At 39.0% G+C, this 27,668-nt stretch overlaps 1 protein-coding gene across 5 annotated transcripts in view; it reads left to right on the forward strand.

Moving 5' to 3' along the window:
* The window catches only part of LOC120462884 (uncharacterized), a 59,099-nt gene that overhangs the window by 16,015 nt on the left and 15,416 nt on the right, over positions 1-27,668 (forward strand). The window contains exons 9-12 of one of the 5 annotated variants that reach the window (XM_089124401.1): positions 15,609-15,758; positions 18,197-18,346; positions 18,464-18,613; positions 19,833-20,092. The exons of 3 other annotated variants lie outside the window; for them this stretch is intronic. In XM_089124401.1, coding sequence (XP_088980527.1) covers positions 15,609-15,758; positions 18,197-18,346; positions 18,464-18,613; positions 19,833-19,837 — 455 coding nt within the window. In that variant the 3' untranslated portion in view covers positions 19,838-20,092. Of the gene's footprint in view, positions 1-1,551; positions 1,806-15,608; positions 15,759-18,196; positions 18,347-18,463; positions 18,614-19,832; positions 20,093-27,668 lie in introns of those variants that run through there. One more of the 5 variants, XM_089124400.1, reaches the window with a different exon arrangement.

The raw sequence follows: 27,668 nt of genomic DNA on the forward strand, positions 1-27,668 counted from the left end.
TTTGTAAATATGTATTGTTCGCTAGCTTTAGTTGCAGGTTTAAAAACTATATAAAAATATTGCAACTATCTAGTTTGTATGTTGAAGTTAATATGTTGACATTAATATGAAGTTAAAGAATACTTTTGAGCTTTTTTGCAATTTTTTTTATGAACCCATTTTTTTATAAACAGATTTGTGTACAGAGGTGACCAGAGAAATTGCTAAATATGTATTTGTGCTGTCAATCGATTAAAAAAAAAAAATCAACTAATTCTACTTTATGAAGGCCAGGATCACTGATACTAGAACTGCTCCTGATGTCTAACTGGTAGGGAATATACAGAAATTGAATAGTTATCAAACACTTTACAGTCGTAACTACACAAAGCATGAATTAACTATAGATTAAGTCTTATTAAAGCTACAACTCTTTTAGCTTTTGTTCTTTGATTTAACACTTATTTACATCACAGCAACTGGTTTATTTTAAACTAACCATGTAGCAACGTTTTAAAAATAGATTGAGTACTCGCAATACTCACAATAAAACAATATTGTGCTTTACAGTTTTATTTTACTTATTCAAAACTCTTCACAACGTTCTTCTAGCAGTTCATTTCACATTCAAAAATGCACTAAAACTAGCAAAACATTGAATTCATTTATCAGATCAACTCATTCTTCCTGACCACTAGCAGTGGTTTCACACAAACGCACTCCTAAAACCCAAACATCAGGTAGCGTTATACAATGTTCTTTTTCTTTACAAATGAAAATGACACTCATACTGTAGTAAGCGTTATTGTTACATGGTCAGTGTTTGCATTACAGTACAACATGTTTCCTAAGTTTTTCCCTTTTTAATGGTAATGAAATTGAAAATGTAACCACTACTCTGTAGGTGTTCAGTGATCACCATCACTTTGGTAGGTGTTCAGTAACATCTAATTGCTTTGATTTTATAACAGTTTTGAAAAGAGAATGTGACTCTGCAAATTTATGGGGTTAGGATTGTTGCATTATTTTAAATCAATAGATTGAGATGGGAATTTCTCATTGCTTCTTATTTTATAATACTAGTAATAGATCATTTTGTGTTATTATAGTCTATTCTATCAACATGCCTGAATTTGCAGCCCGTTCTCATCCCAAGATGTCCTCTAACTGATGCTAAAACATCCGACGTTTTAGGATACCCTATAACGTCAGTTAGACGTTCTAATCCTAATCCCCAGACCTAAACCTACCCGCGTCATCTAACTGACTCTAAAGGTAAAGCGTCAGTTAGATGACGCCCCAGGATAGCATCATCTAACTGACGTTAAAGGGTACCCTAAAACGTCTGATGTTGACGTATAGTCAAAAGTGTCAGTTAGATGATGTCTTGGGATGAGAATGTGTTGGAATTTGGCCTATAGCATGGCTTCAGGCCCAGGTTGGCTTTACAAAATTGATAAAGATGATGAATACTTGAATAGCTCGTAACTTACAGAGTGAATTGCATTCCATGCCTTGGGTGTTTTGCGCTCACTAAATGGCCAGACTAAATCTGAATCTCTATCCATACAGGCTAGGTGCCCAACTGAAGGGAATCCAGTGAGTGCCGAATACTGTTCCTATGATGGTCAGTGCCCTGCTTGACAGAAATGCTGCTCAACCACCTGCAATAATGCATGCAGTGTTGATCATATTAGAGAAATTATGTTATGAGTCATGTTACCTTTGCCATGTACCTATCCCATATAAATTGTTCTTTTTGCCTTTGGGATTCTCTGTGATTTGACAGGAGGTCTTCTCAACCATGAATAAAACATGTTCAAAAGTCATAATTTGGAGTCTTTCTGATCACTACTGTGTGTCAGGCTAGACACTAGGGATCTCATTTTCATTCACATGTGATAGTGCTGAAGTGGACCTCTAGAGACGTCTAGAAGAGTATAAATTTGTAGGTGTCTACAAGCAGATGCCACATTAAATTGAAAGGGCATCAACAGACTGGTTTCTTGTAAACAAACAATACTGGATGTGTGCATTCAGGGGGCACAACTGCTAAAAAGTGTTATGCTGAGTTCTGCATGCACCTCATGGGAGGTAACAGTCATTTATGCCGAGAAAAGAGGTGGATGCTAATATCTGCAGATATTCTACAACATCTGTTCTGCTGAATTATCACCATTAATGAACCCCACAATGAGTATTATGTAATTTAAACCATACTTGGTGCATGCAATTCTAGGCATGTCTACATTTGCCATTTCAGAATGAAATCTATTTGTGTTTACAAAGCTAACAACATTTTACATAATGTGAAGTTACAACATTCATCAGGTTTCTAAGTTGCTAATCCTAAAAACCTGACATACCCTTTGAATTTATTACCTTAGCCTTCCTAGTTTTGTTGGTTGAGTCTTTCTATCCAAACTGTTTACAACAAGGCTGCATCACTTACAATTACTTTGGAAGCCTAGGAAAATTATATTAAGAAATTAACTCTCAATTACCATCCCTACCCTATTTCAGACCACAAATGGATCACAGATGTGTCAAAGTGGCCAGCAATCATGGCCTGATATATACACATATAAATTGTTTTATTTTAAAATGTAATCTATTCCTGGAATTTTTAGCATCATTACTTATTCTTCATTGTCGCATTATCCTTCAGAAATTGTTCTAATATGGTAATTTGAATTAGAATTTTATTCCAATTTATTTTTTCTTTTGGACTTTTTTTATGAATAGAAAGTTAAAAAAAAACAGAATTTATTTGAAATAATCTTAAATAAATCTTAAACATAAATAAACATGTTGCCCAGATGTGATTTTATATGCATATAGAAATACAGACCACAAGGGGTTAATACGTTTGGTTTTAAACTACTAATATTCGCATGCTTTTAGGCACCATAACTTGCTTGCACTGACATATCTGCATCTATATTTTATTGTGTTCTGATTGGGTAAATTCCGACGGTGATTATTCATGAGGGGCGGGGTTTTGGAGATGTGCGTTGTATTTGCATAGACAGTAAAACAAAGTGTATTTGCAGAAATGCATGGTGAAAGTGAAAGGAACTCGCAATGCTCTTAGTTCTTGTAAAATTATGAGAAAGTACACCCAGTTATAAAGGATGACCAATCACTGTGCCTAATTAATTGTTTGAAGGTAAATTTTCCGTTTTTGTGTTTAATACTCTCTGTATTCAATGAATTACTCCTATGGAATTACTGAGGAAAATGCTAATCGCGAGTAGCATGTTAGCATACATTTTGTGACTGTTGTGTATATTATATTCACCCTTATGTTTGTGATTTATTTGATAAGTTACATGGACTGATGATATATTTTGTTCATGAGCGAATTGCATCCCGTGTCTTGTTTCCCATTTCTGCGGTCGTTTCGGTTTTCGATCTCTAACCTACAATGTAAAACTCGGCGCTTAGCGCCTCCGTCATGGCTCTCAGCCCGCCCTATGTTCATTGATTGGCCGGCTGTTTTCAGCCCAGTGGAAAACTGAAAGATAGGCTGCTATCTCAGACTGAATACAGGAGCGAAGCAGACAGTTGTACATCTGACAGTTGTACATCTTCTAGTAGCGGTGCCAAGGGGAATCTGAATCATTCCCTTCTGAATCTTACAGAGCCGGAGAGCGGGAGTCGGAGCTGTCCATGCAACATGACATCATGACTTTTTAGTGACATACACGCCACTAGAGTCAAGTGGCGTGTTATCTCTACGCATTTTGAGCTATCCGCGTGTATCCGCGTTTATGTCTATGCCATTAATGTCTGAGTGATTCCGCATGTCTGTACATGCCGTCAAATGTCCGAGCTGGGGATAGGCATGTTTAATCGACGATCGATTATTGATCATTAAGAATTTCGTTGATCACATTCATTTGTTATCGATTATCATTAAACTAGTGCTGCTGCGTTTCGTAGTGTGAGTGGAAAGTGAACGTGTTCCCCGGGCTGGTGATGTTAGCGTAGTGGTACCTGTGCATCCCGCCGGCAATGTCAGTCCCCTAATCAGAGCGGGGTTTTCAGCGGCTGGACTGAAGCATTTGTTTACATTTGACACATACGCACGGCCGTGAAGGTGCGCGCGGCAAAAATGATGACATTGCGGTATTCGGTGTTTCACAGTCAGTTGAGCGTGTCGAGTATAAACACCTCGTCCGTTTGGGAGGTGCGCAAAAAGTTTGCAGAGACTCGTGCTGAAGAGCCAGGCGAAAGTGCAAACAAGGCTTGACGGTCACCATGCAGGTTGCGGTCGCGTCTGACCCCAGATCATGTCATCAACATGCTTATCTTTCTCAACAAAAGTCAGTAGACTGGAGCAGAAGTTGTATGTGAGTTATTTTTTATGAGGCTTTAAGTAGCCTAGCCTAATTGATTGGTAGGCTAATCTCTTTTGCGCATATCTTAACTTTAGCCTAACCGAACGCCCAGTTTAACTGCCACAAGTTGATCATCTTGTAATAAAGATCTAATCGAGGAAAAGCACGCTGTATTTTTGTATTTTCATTGCATTTTTAATTTATAAAAAGCTAAATAAATAATAAATTTAAATATAAAAATATTAATGATAGTATCGATAGTCGATCGTTAATTCTTCCGACGATCGACTAAGAAAATTTATTCGAATGCCCATCCCTAGTCAGAGCGAAATGAAGCAAAATGTACATCTACATATGGGGAGCAATCTTTTTTTCCTAGGATGGTAATGGAACAGTCATAAATGCCATTAACCCCAGTGACGGTTAGGTTTAGGGACGGGGTTAAGGTAAGTCATATATTTATATACATTATAGTTCACGTTAAGTCAACGGCGTTCATAAACACGCTGAAAAGCGATTATGCGTGTTGATAGCACGGCAAAAATGGAAATACAAATTGGCGTGTCATACACGCGCTACTTCATGAGATCAGTCTGGTCCAAGAGCTACGTAGCAGCAGGAGCAACTTTATGACTCTCTATGGGCTTCTCCCTTGACTTTATGCCTCCACGTTCCCCAATTGAATGTGAACTTCTTTGTCTATATGGTCCTTTCTCTACTGTTCGACAGAGAGTCGCAGGTTATGACACAATCGTTAGCTCTTTTTACAAAAACTACTTCTACAGGGCCATGATGTATGATACAAGGTAATGGAGCCTTTTATACATCGTCATGTTTCTTTAGAAATAAACAATGGACAAAAGTCTTTAAATGCCTCAGATGTAAAGTTATTTGCTTTCAAAGTGACGCCAAAATGAATGGGAGTCAGTGGAATGCTACCAGTTGGTGAAGGTTTGCTAGCCAATGGCGGCCCTGTGGAGACTTCAGTTTCCGGCTGGTGGATTAGTCCCTTGGCTTTACACTATTCGCCATCCCTCCTTGCTTGAGCAGCTGTAGTGAGAATGTGTTGTAAGGAATTCTGGTGTTCTTTTGTTGGATGAACGAGTTAGCATAGTCTTCACTGTCTCCCATCATCCGAGTCGCTGAGGACGCTGTGGATTAGTTTGATTTTTTATGGTAATGTGCAGCAAATATACTTAACATTAATTTTTGTCTGAGCAAATCATTTTACTCCAGACTGCTTTGTGAACCGAGGATCAGATAAGCACCCCCCGATTTTGTCGTGTTGGCCCCTTCAGACCCCTTTTATAAACATTATAAAAAATAATGTTTACAATTAATTCTAGGGTGGCTTGCACACTTCAGGTTGGTGGAGAGATCCACCATTCTATATGCCCTGACGGCCTGCTGTCATTTTTTAATTCTACCTGTTCTGAAATTTTAGATGTTATTGCCCCATATAAATACAGAGCTCCGAAGTTAAGAACAGATCCCTGGATAGATAATGCCACCCGCACCGCTAGGCAGCGCTGTAGGCAGGCTGAGCGAAAGTGGAAGAAAGACAAATTGCATGTGTCTTTGGAAATATTAAGGGGCTGTCTTATTGATTATCAAAAGGCCGCAAAGGAGGCAAAATCTAAATATTTGTCAAATATAATAACCAATAGTGGGCATTGTCCAAGGGTGATGTTTAATACAATTAATTCTATCGTTAACCCTCATTTTTGTTCTCCGACGGATACCTCAGTCTCCGCTTGTGAGAATTTTCTTACCTTTTTTGTTAATAAAGTGGAGTCCGTCAGACAATTAACGAACTATAGTTCTGCAACTGTCTCAATTGTTGCGGCTACACATTCCAATGTGTTTGAACAGTTTGAACCAATCTCACTATCATTTCTCGAAGAAATTGTGCAACATATGAAAAGTATAAATTGTTCTATGGATTTTATTCCAACTAAATTGTTAAAAGTGTTTTTTTCCACAGTTGGGCCTTTCCTGTTAGTGTTGATTAATAAATGTCTTAGCTCAGGATTTGTCCCTGCCGAGTTCGAACACGCTGTGATTAGACCTCTTCTTAAAAAAACCGAATCTGAATCCCTCAGTTCTGTCTAATTTCAGACCAGTTTCTCACTTGCCTTTTCTTTCAAAAGTGCTAGAAAAAGTTTTTTTTTCAATTACATTCTTTTCTAGAAAATAACTCTCTGTTTGAGAAATTTCAATCAGGATTTAGATCGCGCCATAGTACTGAGTCTGCACTACTAAAGGTACACAACGATATTGCCCGCTTTGTTGATGCTAAGAGTCCCGTTATTTTGGTGCTTCTCGATCTCACGGCGGCTTTTGATACAGTGGACCATGCAATTCTTCTGTCTCGCCTCAATCACTATGTTGGCATTAAGGGTACTGCGTTTCAGTGGTTTTCGTCATACTTGACTAACAGAACCTTATCAGTGGTGATTGGGAATTCGTCCTCTTCTTCTACTTCTTTCAGCTGCGGGGTGCCACAAGGCTCTATTCTTGGACCGGTTTTATTTTGGCTCTATCTGCTGCCCCTGGGGTCCATCATAGCCAGGCATAACATACCTGTAGCTTATCACTGCTATGATGATTTGCAGATTTATTTGCCGATAAGTCCAACAAATAGTGATGCATTCGGGTCACTAGTTGATTGCATTGACGACATTAAATCATGGTTAGGAAAAAAATTCCTTAATTTGAATGAAGATAAGACCGAATATATTTTATTTGGTGAGTCTGCAAACACTGAGCCTAATATGTTATTTTCAAGTTTTAGACGGACTGTCAGAAATCTCGGTGACTTTTGATAGTAGCCTGAAATTTGACAAACAAATTGATAGTGTGGTAAAAGCAAGTTTTTTTCAGCTACGTCTATTGGCAAAGGTCAAACCTTTTTTAAATCGTTCGGATCTTGAGAAAGCTATTCACGCTTTTATTAGCTCAAGATTAGACTACTGTAACGCACTTTACGTGGGAGTATAACAGTCATCACTCAGGCGCCTTCAGCTGGTACAGAACGCAGCAGCTCGTCTTTTAACTAATACACGCAAGCGTGAGCATATAACCCCAATTCTCTCCTCGCATCACTGGCTTCCGGTTTCTAAAATCTAGAGTTGATTTTAAGATTTTACTGTTTGTTTTTAAAGCTCTCAATGGGCTTGCTCCACCGTACGTGACTGAGATGCTAACCTTACGAGAATCAAACAGGACTCTCAGGTCAACAAATCAACTTTTCTTGGTTGTCCCAAGGACAAGGTACAGACGATGGGGTGACCGGGCCTTTTCTGTAGCTGGGCCAAGACTTTGGAACAAGCTACCTGCCGATTTACGAACTATCACGGAATTAGGCCCTTTTAAAGCTAAGCTTAAGACTTTATTTATTTAGACTGGCTTTTATATCATAACTTTGTTGACTCATTCTGTGCCATTTTGCATTGTATTGTTGTTGTACTTTTTTTAATTGTTATTTTGGAAGGCACTTTGGTTCACCTTGAAAAAGGGATGTAAAGGGCTATATAAATAAATGTTGATTGATTGATTGATCCTTGCTCAAGCAGAGGAGTTTAAGTATCTTGGGGATTTGTTCACGAGTGAGGGAAGGATGGAACGGATCGATGCAGCTTCTGCAGTAATGCGGTCGATGTACTGGTCTGTTGTGGTAAAGAAGGAGCTGAGCCATAATGCAAAGCTCTTGATTTACCGGTCAATCTACGTTCCTACTCTCACCTATGGTCATGACCGAAAGGACAAGATCCCAGATATAGGCGGCCGAAATGAGCTGTCTCTGCTGGGTGGCTGGGCGATCCTTTAGAGATAGGGTGAGAAGCTCGGTCATTCGGGAGGAGCTCAGTGTAGAGCCGCTGCTCCTCCACATCGAGAGGGGTCAGCTGAGGTGGCTCGGGCATCTGTTCCGGATGCCTCCTGGACGCCTTCCCGGGGAGGTGTTCCGGGCACGTCCCGCTGGGTGGATATGCTGGGACACGCTGGAGAGACTATGTCTCCCGGCTGGCCTGGGAACGCCTCGGTATCCCCCCAGTGTCTAGGGAGAGGGAAGTGTGGGCATCTCTGCTTAGACTGCTGCCCCCGCGACCAAGCCCCGGAGAAGCGGAAGAAGATGGATGGATGGATGTCCTCAAGGATAGATATCCAATTTGCAAACAATTGTGGAAGCAAACATGCTGCGAGAAAGCCTGCAATCGAGTGATTTCTGTGATCATTCCTCCTTTAATCACTTTTCTTAGTTCTTCCAGATTCTCTTCTACAGGAATTCCTGTTATCACTCCCTTAGTTCCTCTCTTCTCACCAATTATTTTTTTTCCCACTATTTCTTTCTTACATACTGATTGCAGTTTCATTCTTTTATTTTTCTGCTCAATATTTTTGCATTTCACCAATAGGCTCCCATCATGCAACACTTTCGCCATTTCTATTTCCCCAATCGCTTTCTTCAATCCATTTGTAAGAGTGATGGGGCTAACTGATGTAATTTCATTCCCCCCTTTAAATTTAAGAATGTTCTTAAACTCTTCCATCATCATCTTTTTCCTTACTTCTCGACTTTCTTCTTCTTCTTCTTCTTCTTCTTCTTCTTCTTCTTCTTCTTCTTCTTCTTCTTCTTCTTCTTCTTCTTCTTCTTCTAATGTTCTCTTCTTTGTAATCTGACTATTTCTATTTTCTTTTTTCCCTCCTCCTTTCCTACTCGTACTCTTTTCCCAACCCGTCTGCATATCTTCATCCTCTGAAAATCCACTATAGTTTTCCATTCTGATCCAGTCACAAATCAGATTATGCCATGAACCCGCAAACAAAATAAACGTAACCCTCATTTTATCCTCAGGGTCAATATGACCCCAATCGACTTTTCCGAAGTAAATAAACATGGTTCCCTTGATCTCAGATGCATACAATTTTGTGACTTTTTCTACATTATCTATACACACACAAAAAACTGGGCTTGATTCGGTTGTTCTAAAGGTATGTAAAAAAAAAAAAAAAAAGTCACACTCAAGACCTTTTGGGGTCAATATGATCCCACATTGAAATGAATGGGAAAATCGAAAAAAATGTGTTTTTTATTTTTTTATTTAAAAAAAATCACTTAATCCAGAATAAATCAGAAAATTTCTATACCACAATGAAGTCCTGGTACTAGAGCACAAATTGAATGTGGAACGAACATGATAACTTGCGCACACACACACACACACACACACACACACACACACACACACACACACACACACACAGGAACCGAAAGTAATAGTTACACAAGAACCAAAATCACAAAACAAAGCAGGGGAAAACAATCTTAATAACGAGTACTAACAAACACTTAAAGGAGTAGTTCACTTTAAAAAAAATGTTTTGCTGATAATTTACTCACCACCATGTCATCCAAGATGTCCATGTCTTTCTTTCTTCAGTCGAAAAGAAATTAAGATTTTTGATGAAAACATTACAGGATTTTTCTCTATATAATGGACTTCATTGGGCACCAAACGGTTCAAGGGCCAAATGAGTTCCAGTGCTTCAAACGGCTTTAAACGACACCAGACGATGAATAAGAGTCTTATTCAAATTCAAATTTATTTATAAAGCATGAATAAAACAACAGAGTTGACCATAGTGCTGTACAAGCAGTAAAACCATAAACAGAAGAATAAAAGAAAAATGTACATCCACATATAATTAGGTAGCCTAATATAGGCTTCATCATTCAACAATATGTATTTATAAAGATAATAAAAGACACTAGCACCCTTCACACTTATCTTGATCGAACGCTATCATAAAAAAAGTAAGTTTTCAAGTGACTTTTAAACTGACTGAGTGTAGGAGGGTCCCTAATATATAGAGGTAAACTGTTCCATAATTTAGGGGCTGCGACCGCAAATGCGCGATCCCCTCTAGATTTCATCTTTGACCGAGGAACGGCAAGGCGTTTCTGAGAATTTGATCGTAGTGATCTCATCGACTTTTGTTCATGGATTAGATCTGCAATATAAGATGGGGCTAACCCATGTAGAGATTTGAATACAAAAAGCAACATTTTGAACTGATTCCTAAAAGTGATAGGCAACCAATGTAGTGCTTTTAATACCGGAGCAATATGGTCGAATTTGCGAGTGCCTGCAACAGTCTTGCAGCCGCATTTTGTACCATCTTATCAAGAAAAATTAATTGAAAATGTTCTTTTCGAACTTGTTCATCAAAATGAACTAATCCTTTTTCGAGTCATTTCTGATTCATCTTTTGGTATCGTTTAAAGCCCTAGAAGCTGTACTGAAACTCTCATTTGGACCGTTTGGTGCTCAGGATGCAGTCCATTTGAGAAAAATCCTGGAATATTTTCATCAAAATCCGTAATTTCTTTTCGACTGAAGAAAGTAAGAGACATGGACATCTTGAATGACACGGGTAAAATTATCAGCAAAAGTTTTTTTTTTTTTTTTTTTTTTTTAAGTGAAGTACTCCTTTAATCCAGACAGGAATGGGCTATATACACGCATAAGTTCCGCATTTGACGCAAGGATGCTCGTCCATTTCCGGTTGTGGAGATTTAAGCGGAGGAGAACCGAGGAAAACGGGATTATGGCAGAGTCTTCAAAATGTACTGTCCTCCCGTCTTTGAAATGAAACGTACATACGTTTAGATGTAATTTTATATATAGTTATGTTTATTTAATATAATTTTAAAAAGAAGCATAAACACAACGAGGGGTGTCTGTTTTATCTGTTTTTGTGACTAAAGTTTCTTTATTATAACCATGGAGTATAAAATTCAACATAAATTCTCGGTATTGCATTGGACTCTCGGCGGAAGTTATCGAGCATCCTTAATCCTTCACCGGAAATACCGCTGTGCATAGAGCCAGAACCCGTCTAACGGAGAGCCTTGGCACTTCCTATTAGCCCCATTGTGTATCATCCGGGTTGCAGTTCCAGTAGAATTCCACTGGAGGTGATCGCGGGCGAGAGCAGAATGAATAGGAGTCTATGGGGCTAAACGGCTAAAAGTGTCTCTTTCACCTGCTTGTCGTTAAATAAACATAGATTTCATTGTTGATTACGCAAGTTCAATATAGATTATAGGCCAAAAGTCGAATGAACGAGTACTTAAGTCCTTTTTGATTTCTTACAGGTTGGGCTGTTGTTGGCCGGAACACGCTAGCATTCTGCTATTGTGTGACGTCATCACATTTTTGAACGGATTTTTAGAACAGATAAGTGAACTTAAAAATGCAATTTTCAGCTAAGTGTATTATCTTAGCCCTCCCTTTTGAATGCAACTTTTAAATTACTTGACAAAAAATTACATCCTGAGAAAAGTGGATTTATGGGGGTGAAACCGTTATTGACTCCCATTCATTCTCGACCGCGAGCGCCCCTGCATGGACAGAGACGTGTTACTGCAGCCAGTCCAGAACCCGGAAGTAACCAGCCAGTGCCATTTTTTTTATTAATTTTTTTTATTGCAAATGAAAACAACAGTATACAAAGTATACAAAGCATACAACATTAATATTACCCTTGCCAGGGGGTGCCAGTGCCAATTCTCTTCAATTAGACAGCCCACATTACATGTGTGGAAAACCAGTCGATGAACGTGCGTGCACGCGAGGTGGAGTCAGATTCTGGCAGGGAGACGAAATTGACAACACCCCAAACTCACGCCATTGGTTGAGCGCTAACTCAAATTCGTTTTCGTCCTTATATAAGCGTGATTTTCCAGCAGAGTTCATTCATTGTGATCGCAGGTGGAGAGGATGGCAGCGCGAGTGTACTGCACTGTGTTATTGTGTCTGGCTGGCTGCTGGAGCTCAACAGGACTAAACACAGGTGATTCATGTTGTTTAACTTAATTACACAGCACGAAGAAATGCAACAAGTGCCTTACAAAAAACGACATCTCTGCATATTACAATTCTCAAACATACAGAGTAGGCCTAGGCTACAGACGTCCAGTTAAAGATGAATTTTGTTGGCAACATCAGTTTAAATAAAAATTCCTATAAAATTCTATAAATATTTAGCCTATTTTTATTTTCTTACGTTGTATTTTATCTATTACTTTTTCTCTACATTTTCCGTTGTAACACATAGATATTTTTTTACACTAAAACAAGAATATTAATGTTAATAAAATGGTTTAAAAAAAACGTAAAAATACTTTGCCACCAATCAGACTTTGATCAATCCTGATTTGATTACATAAATAACTAAAGCTTAGTTTTAGTTTAAAATTTGTTTTTGTAGATTAAAATGCTTAAAATGAATTTGAGAGATACAATTGTTTACAGCTCTTGTTTCATACTTTTTTTTTATCTGACATTGATTGACACAGTTTAGGAATAAGTAGATTTCCAAACTACTTTGATTTGAAGCAGATAAATATAAATATGTGAATAAGCTTGAGACACAAATTGTAAAACCACTCACTGTCCAGCCACCCTCCCTCATGTTCACACCATGGACAAGAACATGGTCAATCACAGATTTCATCAGATATTACTTTTCTTTGTCTTCGCTGAACACCTTGACATCTGTACTTTCGGGATTCTTCCCACCAAAGCCTCACTTTCGATTTCAAAATGGCGACTGCGTGAAATTGCAGTATTTCTTTATTTCTGGCGTATAAAAGTCTTTATTGCCTAAAACATTTAAAGAACCAAAATCCTTGATGAATAAAACATTTGGCTTATCTGTCATGTGTCTGTATAACAGTAAACCCAGGAGTGTGTCCAAACAGAACAAATGAACCAGGAGACTGTGCCCTGTTGCGTTACGAGCCGTGTACCGATGACAGTGACTGTGTCAGCTATCAGAAATGCTGCAGCAATGGATGTGGACTTCAGTGTATGGCTTCAGTTACAGGTATTATATTTCATTATATTACATTATTTAGTGCTTAGTATCCTATTATTTAGTATCCTAACGCAATATATTTACTCCAATAGCTTCCCACACATATATGAACTGTGATCATGCACAACAAAAAAAACGTGCAATAATTAAATCAATAGATTAATAGGGTAGGCTAATTTATATCAGCCTCTCCTGAACCATGGATTGATTGCAAAGTTTAACCATAATAGACACAGTTTTACTGCTAAAGTGATCATGTTAACGTTACATCGCGATGCTGAGCTACAGTGAAATGATTGAAAAGACGGATGCATTATCCATGTTAGTTCATTCCAAGGGGGTAATCCATCGACCGGAAGTTGAAGCCTCACGGGAGCTGCCATCTTGTCGCAGAACTTCACTTGCGTTAGCATTGCCATTGACTCCCATTCATTTTGGCGTCACTTTGACGGCGAATAACTTTACATCTCAGGTGTTTGAAGACCCCATTTGTCCTTTATTTATTTCTAAAGAAACACAACAATGTATAAAATGCTCCATTACCTTGTAGCTTATGTTATGGCCCCGTAGAAGCAGTTTTAGTGAAAGTAGCAGGATTTCTGCATAACATCTCTTGTGGTCTTTGGTTGGCTGAAAGAGAAGCTTCAGTTCATCCCACTGATTTGAGTACACGCAAACAGAAATCATGGATGGAAAGCCACCATGTACCTGACATCTGTACAAGCATCAAAGGGATGTCACCAGAATTGATGAGACTGTAGATCTGTGCACACTCATGGTGGCGAGAGCACTGTTGGGAAAACCAGTTGTGAGAATGAGATGCCAAGTATTCAAGGTTGCGTGGGGTGAGAGGGTCTCCACTGCCTTGCTGTATGGAATGGCACACGCAATTGAGCAGCTGGAGACTTGGGTTTTTCTGGAGAAGGTAAGTGTACACTGAATTCCTCTTCCCTACCATGACACTGCAGCCTTCTGTACCTTATCCAATGCGCTTTTTTTTCGATGTCCAGTCCAATACTCTGTAGAAAATGGGTCAGAGTGGTGGCAATGGCCTCTGCTTTTTTACCCTCCAAGTTTATCAAACCCAAAAAGGTGGGCAACTTTGTTCAGTGTTATACTAAAGTAGCGGAGAACCACAACAGTTGTTTGACAGATGATACGTCTGTGCTTTCATCAATAACAAGGGAGTATTCAGCACCTCCAATATCCCTCTGAAGTTCTTTGAACATACACAGAGCAATATGGTTAATTAATTAATGCAGTGCATTTTGTCCGGTGCATTTTTATGTCTTTGTCACAAGTTGAGCAAATTAACTCCCCAAGGTGATCGACCGATTTAATGGATGTGTGACACGCTACATACGTGGTTGCCTTCAGCTCATCCCTCCGCCTTGACTCGTTCTGTTTGGAGACTGTGAACCCAATGGCCATAAGCCTTATTGAGGAGAACGGTGCTGCTTTTTTTTTTTTTTTTTTTTCTTTTCTTTTCTTTTCTTTCTGTGCTAGCGTGCTGTACGAGGTCCACATGGTGTGTATGTATATTACACTTACAAACTCTGCATCGTGCTTTTGAGTCGTCCCCCACGACAGGTTGAATCCATTCTTTTACTCTTTTCTCGTTCTCCCAGTCTTTGTTGCATTTCTTCCCATATTTTGCCCACTTTGTCCCGGGCATTTGTTCCTCGAAAAATTCTCCTACAGTCCAGTCACCATCGGGTGCGACTTGTGCGTATTTTCATTTCATAAACATCACTCAGTGACTTTTTTTTTTTTTCTAACCAAAAAAAAACCCACAATTGCTCTGCCTCTGCTCTGATTGGCTTGTACTCATTAACATGTGAGTGGGGAAAAATATAACAACTTTGTTTTAAATTCACTTAAATTTCACAACTCCACAAACTCATTGTAATGTCACATTTACCTGCCCTTCAATATTTCAGAGCTATTTTCCCCTCTGCCATGTATAACAGTAAAGCCAGGAGTTCGTCCAATCACAAACGATGGAACAATAATGTGTTTAGTGAAGGGTGACGAGTTGTGTCCCGTTGACAGTTGAGTGTCCCAAAAATCAGAAATGCTGCAGCACTAGGTGTAATGGACTTGACTGAATAGATCCAGTTACAAGTATTATATTATGTTGCATTATTTTATAGTAGTTTTAAGGGGGGAATGCAATAGAATATTGGCTGTTCCAGACCTGCTATTTTATGTATTTATTTTTACATTTATTAGTAAATGTTTTAATTTAATACATAGTCATTTAAATAATCACTCTATAATTCCCAGATTTACTTTACCGCAATATTATTATTTAACAAACAATTATTATTCTGCAAACGACCCAGTGAAAAACACATTCAGCATTCAGTGATATGGCTTCTCTGTCATGTGTCTGTATAACAGTGAAGCCAGGAGTGTGTCCAAGAAGAAAATATAAACCAGCAATGTGTGCCCGGGTAACTTTCATGCCGTGTGTCGATGACAGTGACTGTGCCAGCAATGAGAAATGCTGCAGCAATGGATGTGGACTTCAGTGTATGGCTGCAGTTACAGGTATATTTGTTTTTAGTTGTCATATTAGGCTTTAAACATTTCATTTAAGTAAGGGTTAATGCCCGAAGAGGTGTCCATTGTCAGGTTTTAATGGACGACGGCGAGGTGTGAACCGGCGCTTATACCATGGTCACTTGCCAAATAAAACATTTTTAAAACATTAGTTTATATTTTACTTAGGCTAAATCTAGTTTTTACAAATAATAACTTGCCTGGTTTGTTTAGCAACCGGAGATATTTATAGTCCGCTCAGCTTGTAACCTTCAGGTTCAAAAATACTCCATTTTATTTACTTTTTTTTCTTTCTTCAGCAGCATCCCAGTTGTCATATTCTCCATAAGTGTTAAAAGAAATAACAAAGTCGCTCATTGTTGTATTAGTAGGCTATGTAATATCCAACTAATGTTAGATGTTTGTTTTGATAGAGCAAATTGTTAACGGATACTTTGACGTTTTACTGCCTGTTGCTATGGTTACTCGCAGCTGTTTTAGGCAGCGCATTTATTTATTAATTTCGAATGGTAAACGGGCAGTTTCACCAGAACTACTTTACTAGGTGTCCTCTATCACTTTTTAACGGACACCCTGCAGCCAATCAGAATCGAGTGTTCACACATAAGTGAACTTAAAACAGTCTTTACAAAAATCCATTTTAACAGGCTTACAGGATTGTTCACCCAAAAATGAAAATTAGCCCATGACGTACTCGCCCTGAAGACATCCTAGGTGTCTATTCTTTCATATGAATACAATTATTAAATGTTATAAGAGTTGTATTAAATGTCCTGGCTCTTCCAAGCTTTATTATAGCAGTGAATGGCTGTTTCTGTTCTGCATTCCATCAAAGTGCATCTATCCATCATAAAAGTAATACACATGACTCCGGGGGGTTGATGAAGGCCTATCCCTTTAAAGGGTTAGTTCACCCAAAAATGAAAATTAAGTCATTAATTACTCACCCCCATGCTGTACCAACCCCGTAAGACCTTCGTTCATCTTCGGAACACAAATGAAGATATTTTTGATTAAATTTGAGAGCTGGATCACTCCTCCATATAGGCTTCCTAAGGGACTGGCACTTTACGGCCCATAAAGTCATTAAAGAAAATGTTTAAATATTCCATGTGCCTACAGCGGCTCAATTATAAGTTTATCAAGCGACGAGAATACTTTTTGTGAGAAAAAATAAATAAATAACGACTTTATTCGACTATTCCATTACTTCCTTATGGGCCTTGAGACGAGAATTGAAGAGATTTCCAGAACGCATGCGCGAGAACTGAGACGAGGACGTTCTTCTTCCACTACTTCTTGTTACCGGCTGCTCACCGCTTAGGAGTATTACCGCCCCCTACCTTATAAGATTACGTGCTGATATAGCTGGAAACGCAAAACTTTCTGTTTACAAGCAGAGGAAGACTCGCGCGCTGTACATGTGCGTTTCAATTACCGTATTTTCCGCACTACAAGGCGCACCTAAAAGCCTTTAATCTTCTCAAATACGACAGTGCTGTGTGCCTTACAATCCGGAGCGCCTTACATATGGATATCATCTTATACGGTAGGTGGCGGTAATACTCCTAAGCGGTGAGCAGCCGGTAACAAGAAGTAGTGGAAGAAGAACGTCCTCGTCTCAGTTCTCGCGCATGCGTTCTGGAAATCTCTTCAATTCTCGTCTCAAGGCCCATAAGGAAGTAATGGAATAGTCGAATAAAGTCGTTATTTATTGGGGTTTTTTTTTTTCACAAAAAGTATTCTCGTCACTTGATAAACTTATAATGGAGCCGCTGTAGGCACATGGAATATTTAAACATTTTCTTTAATGACTTTATGGGCCGTCAAGTGCCAGTCCCTTAGGAAGCCTATATGGAGGAGTGATCCAGCTCTCAAATTTAATCAAAAATATCTTCATTTGTGTTCCGAAGATGAACGAAGGTCTTACGGGGTTGGTACAGCATGGGGGTGAGTAATTAATGACTTAAATTTCATTTTTGGGTGAACTAACCCTTTAAGAATAAATATAACTGAAGGAAATGTATATATTTGATCGACAAATTAAGCCAACTTGTATGATTTATATTATTTTGTATTCTTAAGATACAGATATCAGACTCTTTGGAGAAAGTTGTATTGGTGCATCCAAGTCATTTTTACTAATATGTATTAGCCCTGATATATTGAAGGGCAGGTAAATACGAGTCAGACTTGTATTTTCACTGGATTTGTAATTTTTAAATGTATTTGGTAGAGAAACCAAAATAATATAAATCTTATGAGTTGGCTTTATTTGTTTTCAAATATACATTTCCTTCAGTCATTTTCATGTTTCAAGGGATAGGCCTTTATCAATAACCCGGAGCCATGTGGATTACTTTTGATGGATTTGGATAGATGGGGATATTTTATTTATTTTATTTTTTTCAATGTTTGTTTTGTAGCAATGCCAGGATTGTGTCCAACTAAAAAATATAAACCAGCAATGTGTGCCCGGATACGTTTCGTGCCGTGTGCCGATGACCGTGACTGTAACAGCAATCAGAAATGCTGCAGCAATGGATGTGGACTTCAGTGTATGGCTGCAGTTAAAGGTATTATATTATTATGCTAGGTAGAGTTTTAAGGGGGGCTATGCAAGAGAACTTTGGGCCCCTCACAGTTTTTTTTTTTTTTTTTTCTCTCTTCTCTGTCATGTGTCTGTATTACAGTGAAGCCAGGAGTGTGTCCAGTTAGAAAATCTAAACCGTGCACGTGTCCCCTGATGAATTTCATGTCGTGTGTCGATGACCGTGACTGTGTCAACAATGAGAAATGTTGCAGCAATGGATGTGGACTTGACTGTATGGCTCCAGTTACAGGTATAATATTATATTATATTAGCACAGCTGTGATTCGGCCAAAGGCCCGAGGCTGTTGTACGCTGTACGTTATAGTACATCCTCAGACCTCGGCCATCAGACTAAAAGTCTTCAGCTATTGAACAAAACTGCTTCTTGCTTCAGGTCACAGGAAAAAAAGTCAGGTTATTATATGATAACAGGTTATAATTTAAAACATGTCCCACTAAGATTATTTTGTAAATGTGTATTGTTCGCTAGCTTTAGTTGCAGGTTCAAAAACTATATAAAAACATTGCAACTATCTAGTTTGTATGTTGACAAAATATGAAGTTAAAGAATACTTTTGAGCTAACTGGTAGGGAATATACGGAAATTGAATAGTTATCAAACACTTTACAGTCTTAACTACAAAGTATAAATTAACTATAGATTAAGTCTTATTAAAGCTACAACTCTGTTACCTTTTGTTCTTTGATTTAACAATTATTGACATCACCGCAACTGGTTTATTTTATGTCTTCCACCTTTTAATGGTAATGAAATTGAAAATGTAACCACTACTCTTTAGGTGTTCAGTGATCACCATCACTTTGGTAGGTGTTCAGTGACATCTAATTGCTAAAACAGTTTTGAAAAGAGAATGTGACTCTGCAAATTTATGGGGTTAGGATTGTTGCATTATTTTAAATCAATAGATTGAGATGGGAATTTCTCATTGCTTCTTATTTTATAATACTAGTAATAGATCATTTTGTGTTATTATAGTCTATTCTATCAACATGCCTGAATTTGCAGCCCGTTCTCATCCCAAGATGTCCTCTAACTGATGCTAAAACATCCGACGTTTTAGGGTACCCTATAACGTCAGTTAGACGACACTGTCTAATCCTAACCCTACCCCAGACCTAAACCTACCCGCGTCATCTAACTGACTCTAAAGGTAAAGCGTCAGTTAGATGACGCCCCAGGATAGCATCATCTAACTGACGTTAAAGGGTACCCTAAAACGTCTGATGTTGACGTATAGTCAAAAGTGTCAGTTAGATGATGTCTTGGGATGAGAATGTGTTGGAATTTGGCCTATAGCATGGCTTCAGGCCCAGGTTGGCTTTACAAAATTGATAAAGATGATGAATACTTGAATAGCTCGTAACTTACAGAGTGAATTGCATTCCATGCCTTGGGTGTTTTGCGCTCACTAAATGGCCAGACTAAATCTGAATCTCTATCCATACAGGCTAGGTGCCCAACTGAAGGGAATCCAGTGAGTGCCGAATACTGTTCCTATGATGGTCAGTGCCCTGCTGGACAGAAATGCTGCTCAACCACCTGCAATCATTCATGCAGTGTTGATCATATTAGAGAAATTATGTTATGATTCATGTTACCTTTGCCATGTACCTATCCCATATAAATTGTTCTTTTTGCCTTTGGGATTCTCTGTGATTTGACAGGAGGTCTTCTCAACCATGAATAAAACATGTTCAAAAGTCATAATTTGGAGTCTTTCTGATCACTACTGTGTGTCAGGCTAGACACTAGGGATCTCATTTTCATTCACATGTGATAGTGCTGAAGTGGACCTCTAGAGACGTCTAGAAGAGTATAACTTTGTAGGTGTCTACAAGCAGACTAACCAGATTAAATTGAAAGGGCATCAACAGACTGGTTTCTTGTAAACAAACAATACTGGATGTGTGCATTCAGGGGGCACAACTGCTAAAAAGTGTTATGCTGAGTTCTGCATGCACCTCATGGGAGGTAACAGTCATTTATGCTGAGAAAAGAGGTGGATGCTAATATCTGCAGATATTCTACAACATCTGTTCTGCTGAATTATCACCATTAATGAACCCCACAATGAGTATTATGTAATTTTAAACCATACTTGGTGCATGCAATTCTAGGCATGTAATGCATCTACATTTGCCATTTCAGAATGGAATCTATTTGTGTTTACAAAGCTAACAACAGTTGGCTTGTAGGCTAACATTTTACATAATGTGAAGTTACAACATTAATCAGGTTTCTAAGTTGCTAATCCTAAAAACCTGACATACCCTTTGAATTTATTACCTTAGCCTTCCTAGTTTTGTTGGTTGAGTCTTTCTATCCAAACTGTTTACAACAAGGCTGCATCACAACACAACCCACCATTGAAAGAAATTATATACTGCAGACATAATTTGCATGAGATGTTTGATAGCTAGCTATAGGAGTGTGACAGTGAGAAAATGATTAGCATCAATTACTTTGGAAGCCTAGGAAAATTATATTAAGAAATTAACTCTCAATGGTCCGACATTACCAGATCCCTACCCTATTTCAGACCACAAATGGATCACAGATGTGTCCAAGTGGCCAGCAATCATGGCCTGATATATACACATATAAATTATTTTATTTTAAAATGTAATCTATTCCTGGAATTTTCAGCATCATTACTTATTCTTCATTGTCGCATTATCCTTCAGAAATTGTTCTAATATGGTAATTTGAATTAGAATTTTATTCCAATTTATTTTTTCTTTTGGACTTTTTTTATGAATAGAAAGTTAAAAAAAACAGAATTTATTTGAAATAATCTTAAATAAATCTTAAACATAAATAAACATGTTGCCCAGATGTGATTTTATATGCATATAGAAATACAGACCACAAGGGGTTAATACGTTTGGTTTTAAACTACTAATATTCACATATGCTTTTAGGCACCATAACTTGCTTGCACTGACATATCTGCATCTATATTTTATTGTGTTCTGATTGGGTAAATTCCGACGGTGATTATTCATGAGGGGCGGGGTTTTGGAGATGTGCATTGTATTTGCATAGACAGTAAAACAAAGTGTATTTGCAGAAATGCATGGTGAAAGTGAAAGGAACTCGCAATGCTCTTAGTTCTTGTAAAATTATGAGAAAGTACACCCAGTTATAAAGGATGACCAATCACTGTGCCTAATTAATTGTTTGAAGGTAAATTTTCCGTTTTTGTGTTTAATACTCTCTGTATTCAATGAATTACTCCTATGGAATTACTGAGGAAAATGCTAATCGCGAGTAGCATGTTAGCATACATTTTGTGACTGTTGTGTATATTATATTCACCCTTATGTTTGTGATTTATTTGATAAGTTACATGGACTGATGATAACATATTTTGTTCGTGAGCGAATTGCATCTCGTGTCTTGTTTCCCATTTCTGCGGTCGTTTCGGTTTTCGATCTCTAACCTACAATGTAAAACTCGGCGCTTAGCGCCTCCGTCATGGCTCTCAGCCCGCCCTATGTTCATTGATTGGCCGGCTGTTTTCAGCCCAGGCTCTCAGCCCGCCCTATGTTCATTGATTGGCCGGCTGTTTTCAGCCCAGTGGAAAACTGAAAGATAGGCTGCTATCTCAGACTGACTACAGGAGCGAAGCGGAAGTAGGAAGTCTGACGTAGTCATGCTAAAAGAAATGGACATCACGACCCCAAAGTCTTCAACAGAGAAAAGTGAGGCTAATTAGAAGCACTCACTTCCTGATTGCCAAGCGCACTGCGCAGACTCAAAACTGAGCTTGATGACGTAGATGTGACGTGAGCAACTTGTCTGACAGTTGTACGTCTTCTAGTAGCGGTGCCAAGGGGAATCTGAATCATTCCCTTCTGAATCTTACAGAGCCGGAGAGCGGGAGTCGGAGCTGTCCATGCAACATGACATCATGACTTTTTAGTGACATACACGCCACTAGAGTCAAGTGGCGTGTTATCTCTACGCATTTTGAGCTATCCGCGTGTATCCGCGTTTATGTCTATGCCATTAATGTCTGAGTGATTCCGCATGTCTGTACACGCCGTCAAATGTCCGAGCTGGGGATGGGCATGGTTAATCGACGATCGATTATTGATCATTAAGAATTTCGTTGATCACGTTAATTTGTTATCGATTATCATTAAACTAGTGCTGCTGCGTTTCGTAGTGTGAGTGGAAAGTGAACGTGTTCCCCGGGCTGGTGATGTTAGCGTGGTGGTACCTGTGCATCCCGCCGGCAATGTCAGTCCCCTAATCAGAGCGGGGTTTTCAGCGGCTGGACTGAAGCATTTGTTTACATTTGACACATACGCACGGGCGTGAAGGTGCGCGCAGCAAAAATGACGACATTGTGGTATTCTGTGTTTCACAGTCAGTTGAGCGTGTCGAGTATAAACACCTCGTCCGTTTGGGAGGTGCGCAAGAAGTTTGCAGAGACTCGTGCTGAAGAGCCAGGCGAAAGTGCAAACAAGGCTGGACGGTCACCATGCAGGTTGCGGTCGCGTCTGACCCCAGATCATGTCATCAACATGCTTACCTTTCTCAACAAAAGTCAGTAGACTGGAGCAGAAGTTGTATGTGAGTTATTTTTTATTAGGGTTAAAGTAGCCTAGCCTAATTGATTGGTAGGCTAATCTCTCTCACCCTTTCTCGACTTTGTGCCTTGGATAGTTGAGTTACATTTTGACAACCTGTCAGATCTAAATATTATTATGTTTTTGGTTAAGTTATTTTTTTATTATTTATTATTTTGGAACAAACAAGGGTCTCACGAGGGCCAACTCGCAGCTGCAGGTTCAGTTGCGTTAGAGCACCTTTGCGCATATCTTAACTTTAGCCTAACCGAACGCCCAGTTTAACTGCCACAAGTTGATCATCTTATAATAAAGATCTAATCGAGGAAAAGCACACTGTATTTTTGTATTTTCATTGCATTTTTAATTTATAAAAAGTTAAATAAGTAATAAATTTGAATATAAAAATATTAATGATTAATCGATAGTCGATCGTTAATTCTTCCGACGATCGACTAAGAAAATGTATTCGAATGCCCATCCCTAGTCAGAGCGAAATGAAGCAAAATGTACATCTACATATGGGGAGCGATCTTTATTTTCCAAGGATGGTAAGGGAACAGTCATAAATGCCATCAACCCCAGTGACGGGTAGGTTTAGGGACGGGGTTGAGGTAAGTCATATATTTATATATACAGTAATAACGTTTAAGTCAACGGCGTTCATAAACACGCTGAAAAGCGATTATGCGTGTTGATAGCACGGCAAAAATGGAAATACAAATTGGCGTGTCATACATACGCTACTTCATGAGATCAGTCTGGTCCATGAGCTAGCAGCAGGAGCAACTTTATGACTCTCTATGGGCTTCTCCCTTGACTTTATGCCTCCACGTTCCCCGATTGAATGTGAGCTTCTATGTCTATATGGTCCTTTCTCTACTGTGCGACAGAGAGTCACGGGTTTTGACACAATCGTTAGCTCTTTTTACAAAAACTACTTCTACAGGGCCATGATGTATGATACAAGGTAATTGAGCCTTTTATACATCGTCATGTTTCTTTAGAAAAAAACAATGGACAAATGGAGTCTTTAAATGCCTCAGATGTAAAGTTATTCACTTTCAAAGTGACGCCAAAATGAATGGGAGTCAGTGGAATGCTACCAGTTGGTGAAGGTTTGCTAGCCAATTGCTAGCAATTTGCCCTGTGGAGACTTCATTTTCTGGCTGGTGGATTATTCCCTTGGTTTTACACTTTTCGCCATCCCTCCTTGCTTGAGCAGCTGTAGTGAGAATGTGTTGTTAGGAATCCTGGTGTTCTTTTGTTGGATGAAAGAGTTAGCATAGTCTTCACTGTAAAGAAGGAGCTGAGCCATAAGGCAAAGCTCTCGATTTACTGGTCAATCTACATTCCTACTCTCACCTATGGTCATGACCGAAAGGACAAGATCCCAGATATAGGCGGCCGAAATGAGCTTTCTCTGCAGGGTGGCTGGGCGATCCTTTAGAGATAGGGTGAGAAGCTCGGTCATTCGGGAGGAGCTCAGTGTAGAGCCGCTGCTCCTCAACATCGAGAGGGGTCAGCTGAGGTGGCTCGGGCATCTGTTCCGGATGCCTCCTGGACGCTTTCCCAGGGAGGTGTTCCGGGCACGTCCCGCTGGGTGGATATGCTGGGACACGCTGGAGAGACTATGTCTCCCGGCTGGCCTGGGAACACCTCGGTATCCCCCCAGTGTCTAGGGAGAGGGAAGTGAGGGCATCTCTGCTTAGACTGCTGCCCCCGCGACCAAGCCCCGGAGAAGCGGAAGAAGATGGATGGATGGATGTCCTCGAGGATAGATATCCAATTTGCAAACAATTGTGGAAACAAAGATGCTGCGAGAAAGCCTGCAATCGAGTGATTTCTGTGATCATTCCTCCTTTAATCACTTTTCTTAGTTCTTCCAGATTCTCTTCTACAGCAATTCCTGTTATCACTCCCTTAGTTCCTCTCTTCTCACCAATTATTTTTTCTCCTCTATTTCTTTCTTACATACTGATTGCAGTTTCATACTTTTATTTTTCTGCTCAATATTTTTGCATTTCACCAATAGGCTCCCATCACGCAACACTTTCGCCATTTCTATTTCCCCAATCGCTTTCTTCAATGCATTTGTAAGAGTGATCGGGCTAACTGATGTAATTTCATTCCCCCTTTAAATTTAAGAATGATCTTAAACCATCATCATCTTTTTCCTTACTTCTCGACTTTCTTCTTCTTCTTCTTCTTCTAATGTTCTCTTCTTTGTCATCTGACTATTTCTATTTTCTTTTTTTCACTCCTCCTTTCCTACTCGTACTCTTTTCCCAACCCGTCTGCATATCTTCATCCTCTAAAAATCCACTATAGTTTTCCATTCTGATCCAGTCACAAATCAGATTATGCCATGAACCCGCAAACAAAACAAACAAAATAAACGTAACCCTCATTTTATCCTTGGGGTCATTATGACCCCAATCGACTTTTCCGAAGTAAATAAACATGGTTCCCTTGATCTCAGATGCATTAAATTGTGTGACTTTTTCTACATTATCTATGTATACACACACAAAAAACTGGGCTTGATTCGGTTGTTCTAAAGGTATGTAAAAAAAAAAAAAAGAGTCACACTCAAGACCTTTTGGGGTCAATATGACCCCACTTTGAAAAGAATGGGAAAATCAAAAAAAATTTGTTTTTTATTTTTTATTTGCACAAAAAAAAATCACTTAATCCAGAATAAATCAGAAAATTTCTATACCGCAATGAAGTCCTGGTACTAGAGCACAAATTCAATGTGGAATGAACATGATTACTTGCACACACACGTGTACACGCACATAAACACACACACCGGTGCTACTACAATAGAAAGCAGTTTTATAGAAATTGGCAAATAAAATCAATAATTCCAGCATAAATCTGAAAATTCTCACACATAAATGAAGGTCTGGTACTAGATCCCTAATACAATGTGGAATGAACATTATCACACACTCATGTGCACAGACACAGACACAAATACACACAGAGATAGAGGTTTGACTGCAATAGGGAGCATTTTTATAGAAATTGGGAAATAAAATCAATAATTTCTGCATAAATCTAAAAAAATAATTTCTGCATAAATCCCGAACCCGGGTCTCCGGCATGAGAGTCAGGCGCGCTAACAAGGAGGCTAAAGACTGCAACCACTAGCGTCTGTCGCTAGAGCGCCTATTGAGATCGGGGAGTGAGGTTTACTCACACAGCAACTACTAGCTGGCCTCCGTTACACTCACCCCCCTAAACCTCACTCTCATCCGGGTCACGGCACCAATGTAACCTCTCAGCATTTCTCTATGAAGTCATTATTCCCAGTCTTGAGCTGGTTGCAGATGTAGCATTTGTGCTTATGAATATACTTCATAGAGAAATGCTGAGAGGTTACATTGGTGCCGTGACCCGGATGAGAGACTCTCACGCTGGAGACCCGGGTTCGAGGCCCGCTCGGAGCGGGGCGAGTAGGACCCGGGTGTGAGGGGTTACACTCACTGAATATAAACCTGTCCCTCAGTTCATCAGGATCACATTTCTCGAATGAATCTCTGTCTTCTCCATCAGAACTGTGTTTGTCTAATCTTTCTTTTCAAATTCAAATAGATTCTCGAAAGAATGGAATTGATAACATCTTAGCCCAAGAACGAGATAATTGTGTCCACAAAACTCTTTAAATTGAGCAATGGTTTGACCTCTGCTCTCGGTTAATTGAATGTTCACAGCATCAAAGTCTGGTTTCCAGTTTGGCTTGTTGCTGTGCACATAATACACATGCCAGTCCAGCTGGAGCTGCAGGGTCAAATGCCTTCTAAAAGATCAGTGAGATAAGTCATTCTGGACAGCAAATACAATATTTTTTAATTTGAACTATTTTAATGTAATCAAGTTTATATTATGATCACAATATAATATAATATATATTTTACAGATGTATGAGAAAATAAAAGAGAATAAAAATGATTCAATAAAACATATAAAAAGAATTAAAAGAATAAAAAAGAGGATACATATATCAGATAAAGTGCAACCAGTCAGACGTCCACATTGTGCTCATTCAGTAAATGCACAGCTAAACAGTTGTGTTTTGAGTCTGGATTTGATTTTGACTACTGAAGCTAAGAGTGCTTTTCTGCAGCGATCCTCCATAGAGAAATGTGCCATCAGAGTTAGTTTTACGTGTTTGACTTTGCAAAGCTGACATCCGGAGTGGGAGTATGATTTCGACAGGTGCTGGGGTAAAACATTATAGTGATTTTATGTGTGTCTCAGGACATGGTTATTGTTTATGTTGTTATGGTTTTCACACTTTGCTTCGTTTTTTTCTTTCTTTTTGAACACTCAATAGGCTACCATTTGCAGTTGTGCTTAAGAGAAAGATATGCAGTGGAGAGAAGAGACCTGATGCACCTGCTCATAGAAGTTATCCACACAATTTACACACACACACACACACACACACACACACACACACACACACACACACACACACACACACACACACATACATACACAAGAACCGAAAGTAATAGTTACACAAGAACCAAAATCACAAAACAAAGCAGGGGAAAACAATACAATCACATATATTAACGAGTACTAACTCACCCCCATGTCAAGATGTCCATGTCTTTCTTTCTTCAGTTGAAAAGAAATTAAGGTTTTTGATGAAAACATTACAGGATTTTTCTCCATATAATGGACTTCAT

This window comes from Pimephales promelas, chromosome 20 (genome assembly GCF_988280905.1).
Source record: "Pimephales promelas chromosome 20, fPimPro1.hap1.1, whole genome shotgun sequence".
NCBI classification, from domain to species: domain Eukaryota; kingdom Metazoa; phylum Chordata; class Actinopteri; order Cypriniformes; family Leuciscidae; genus Pimephales; species Pimephales promelas.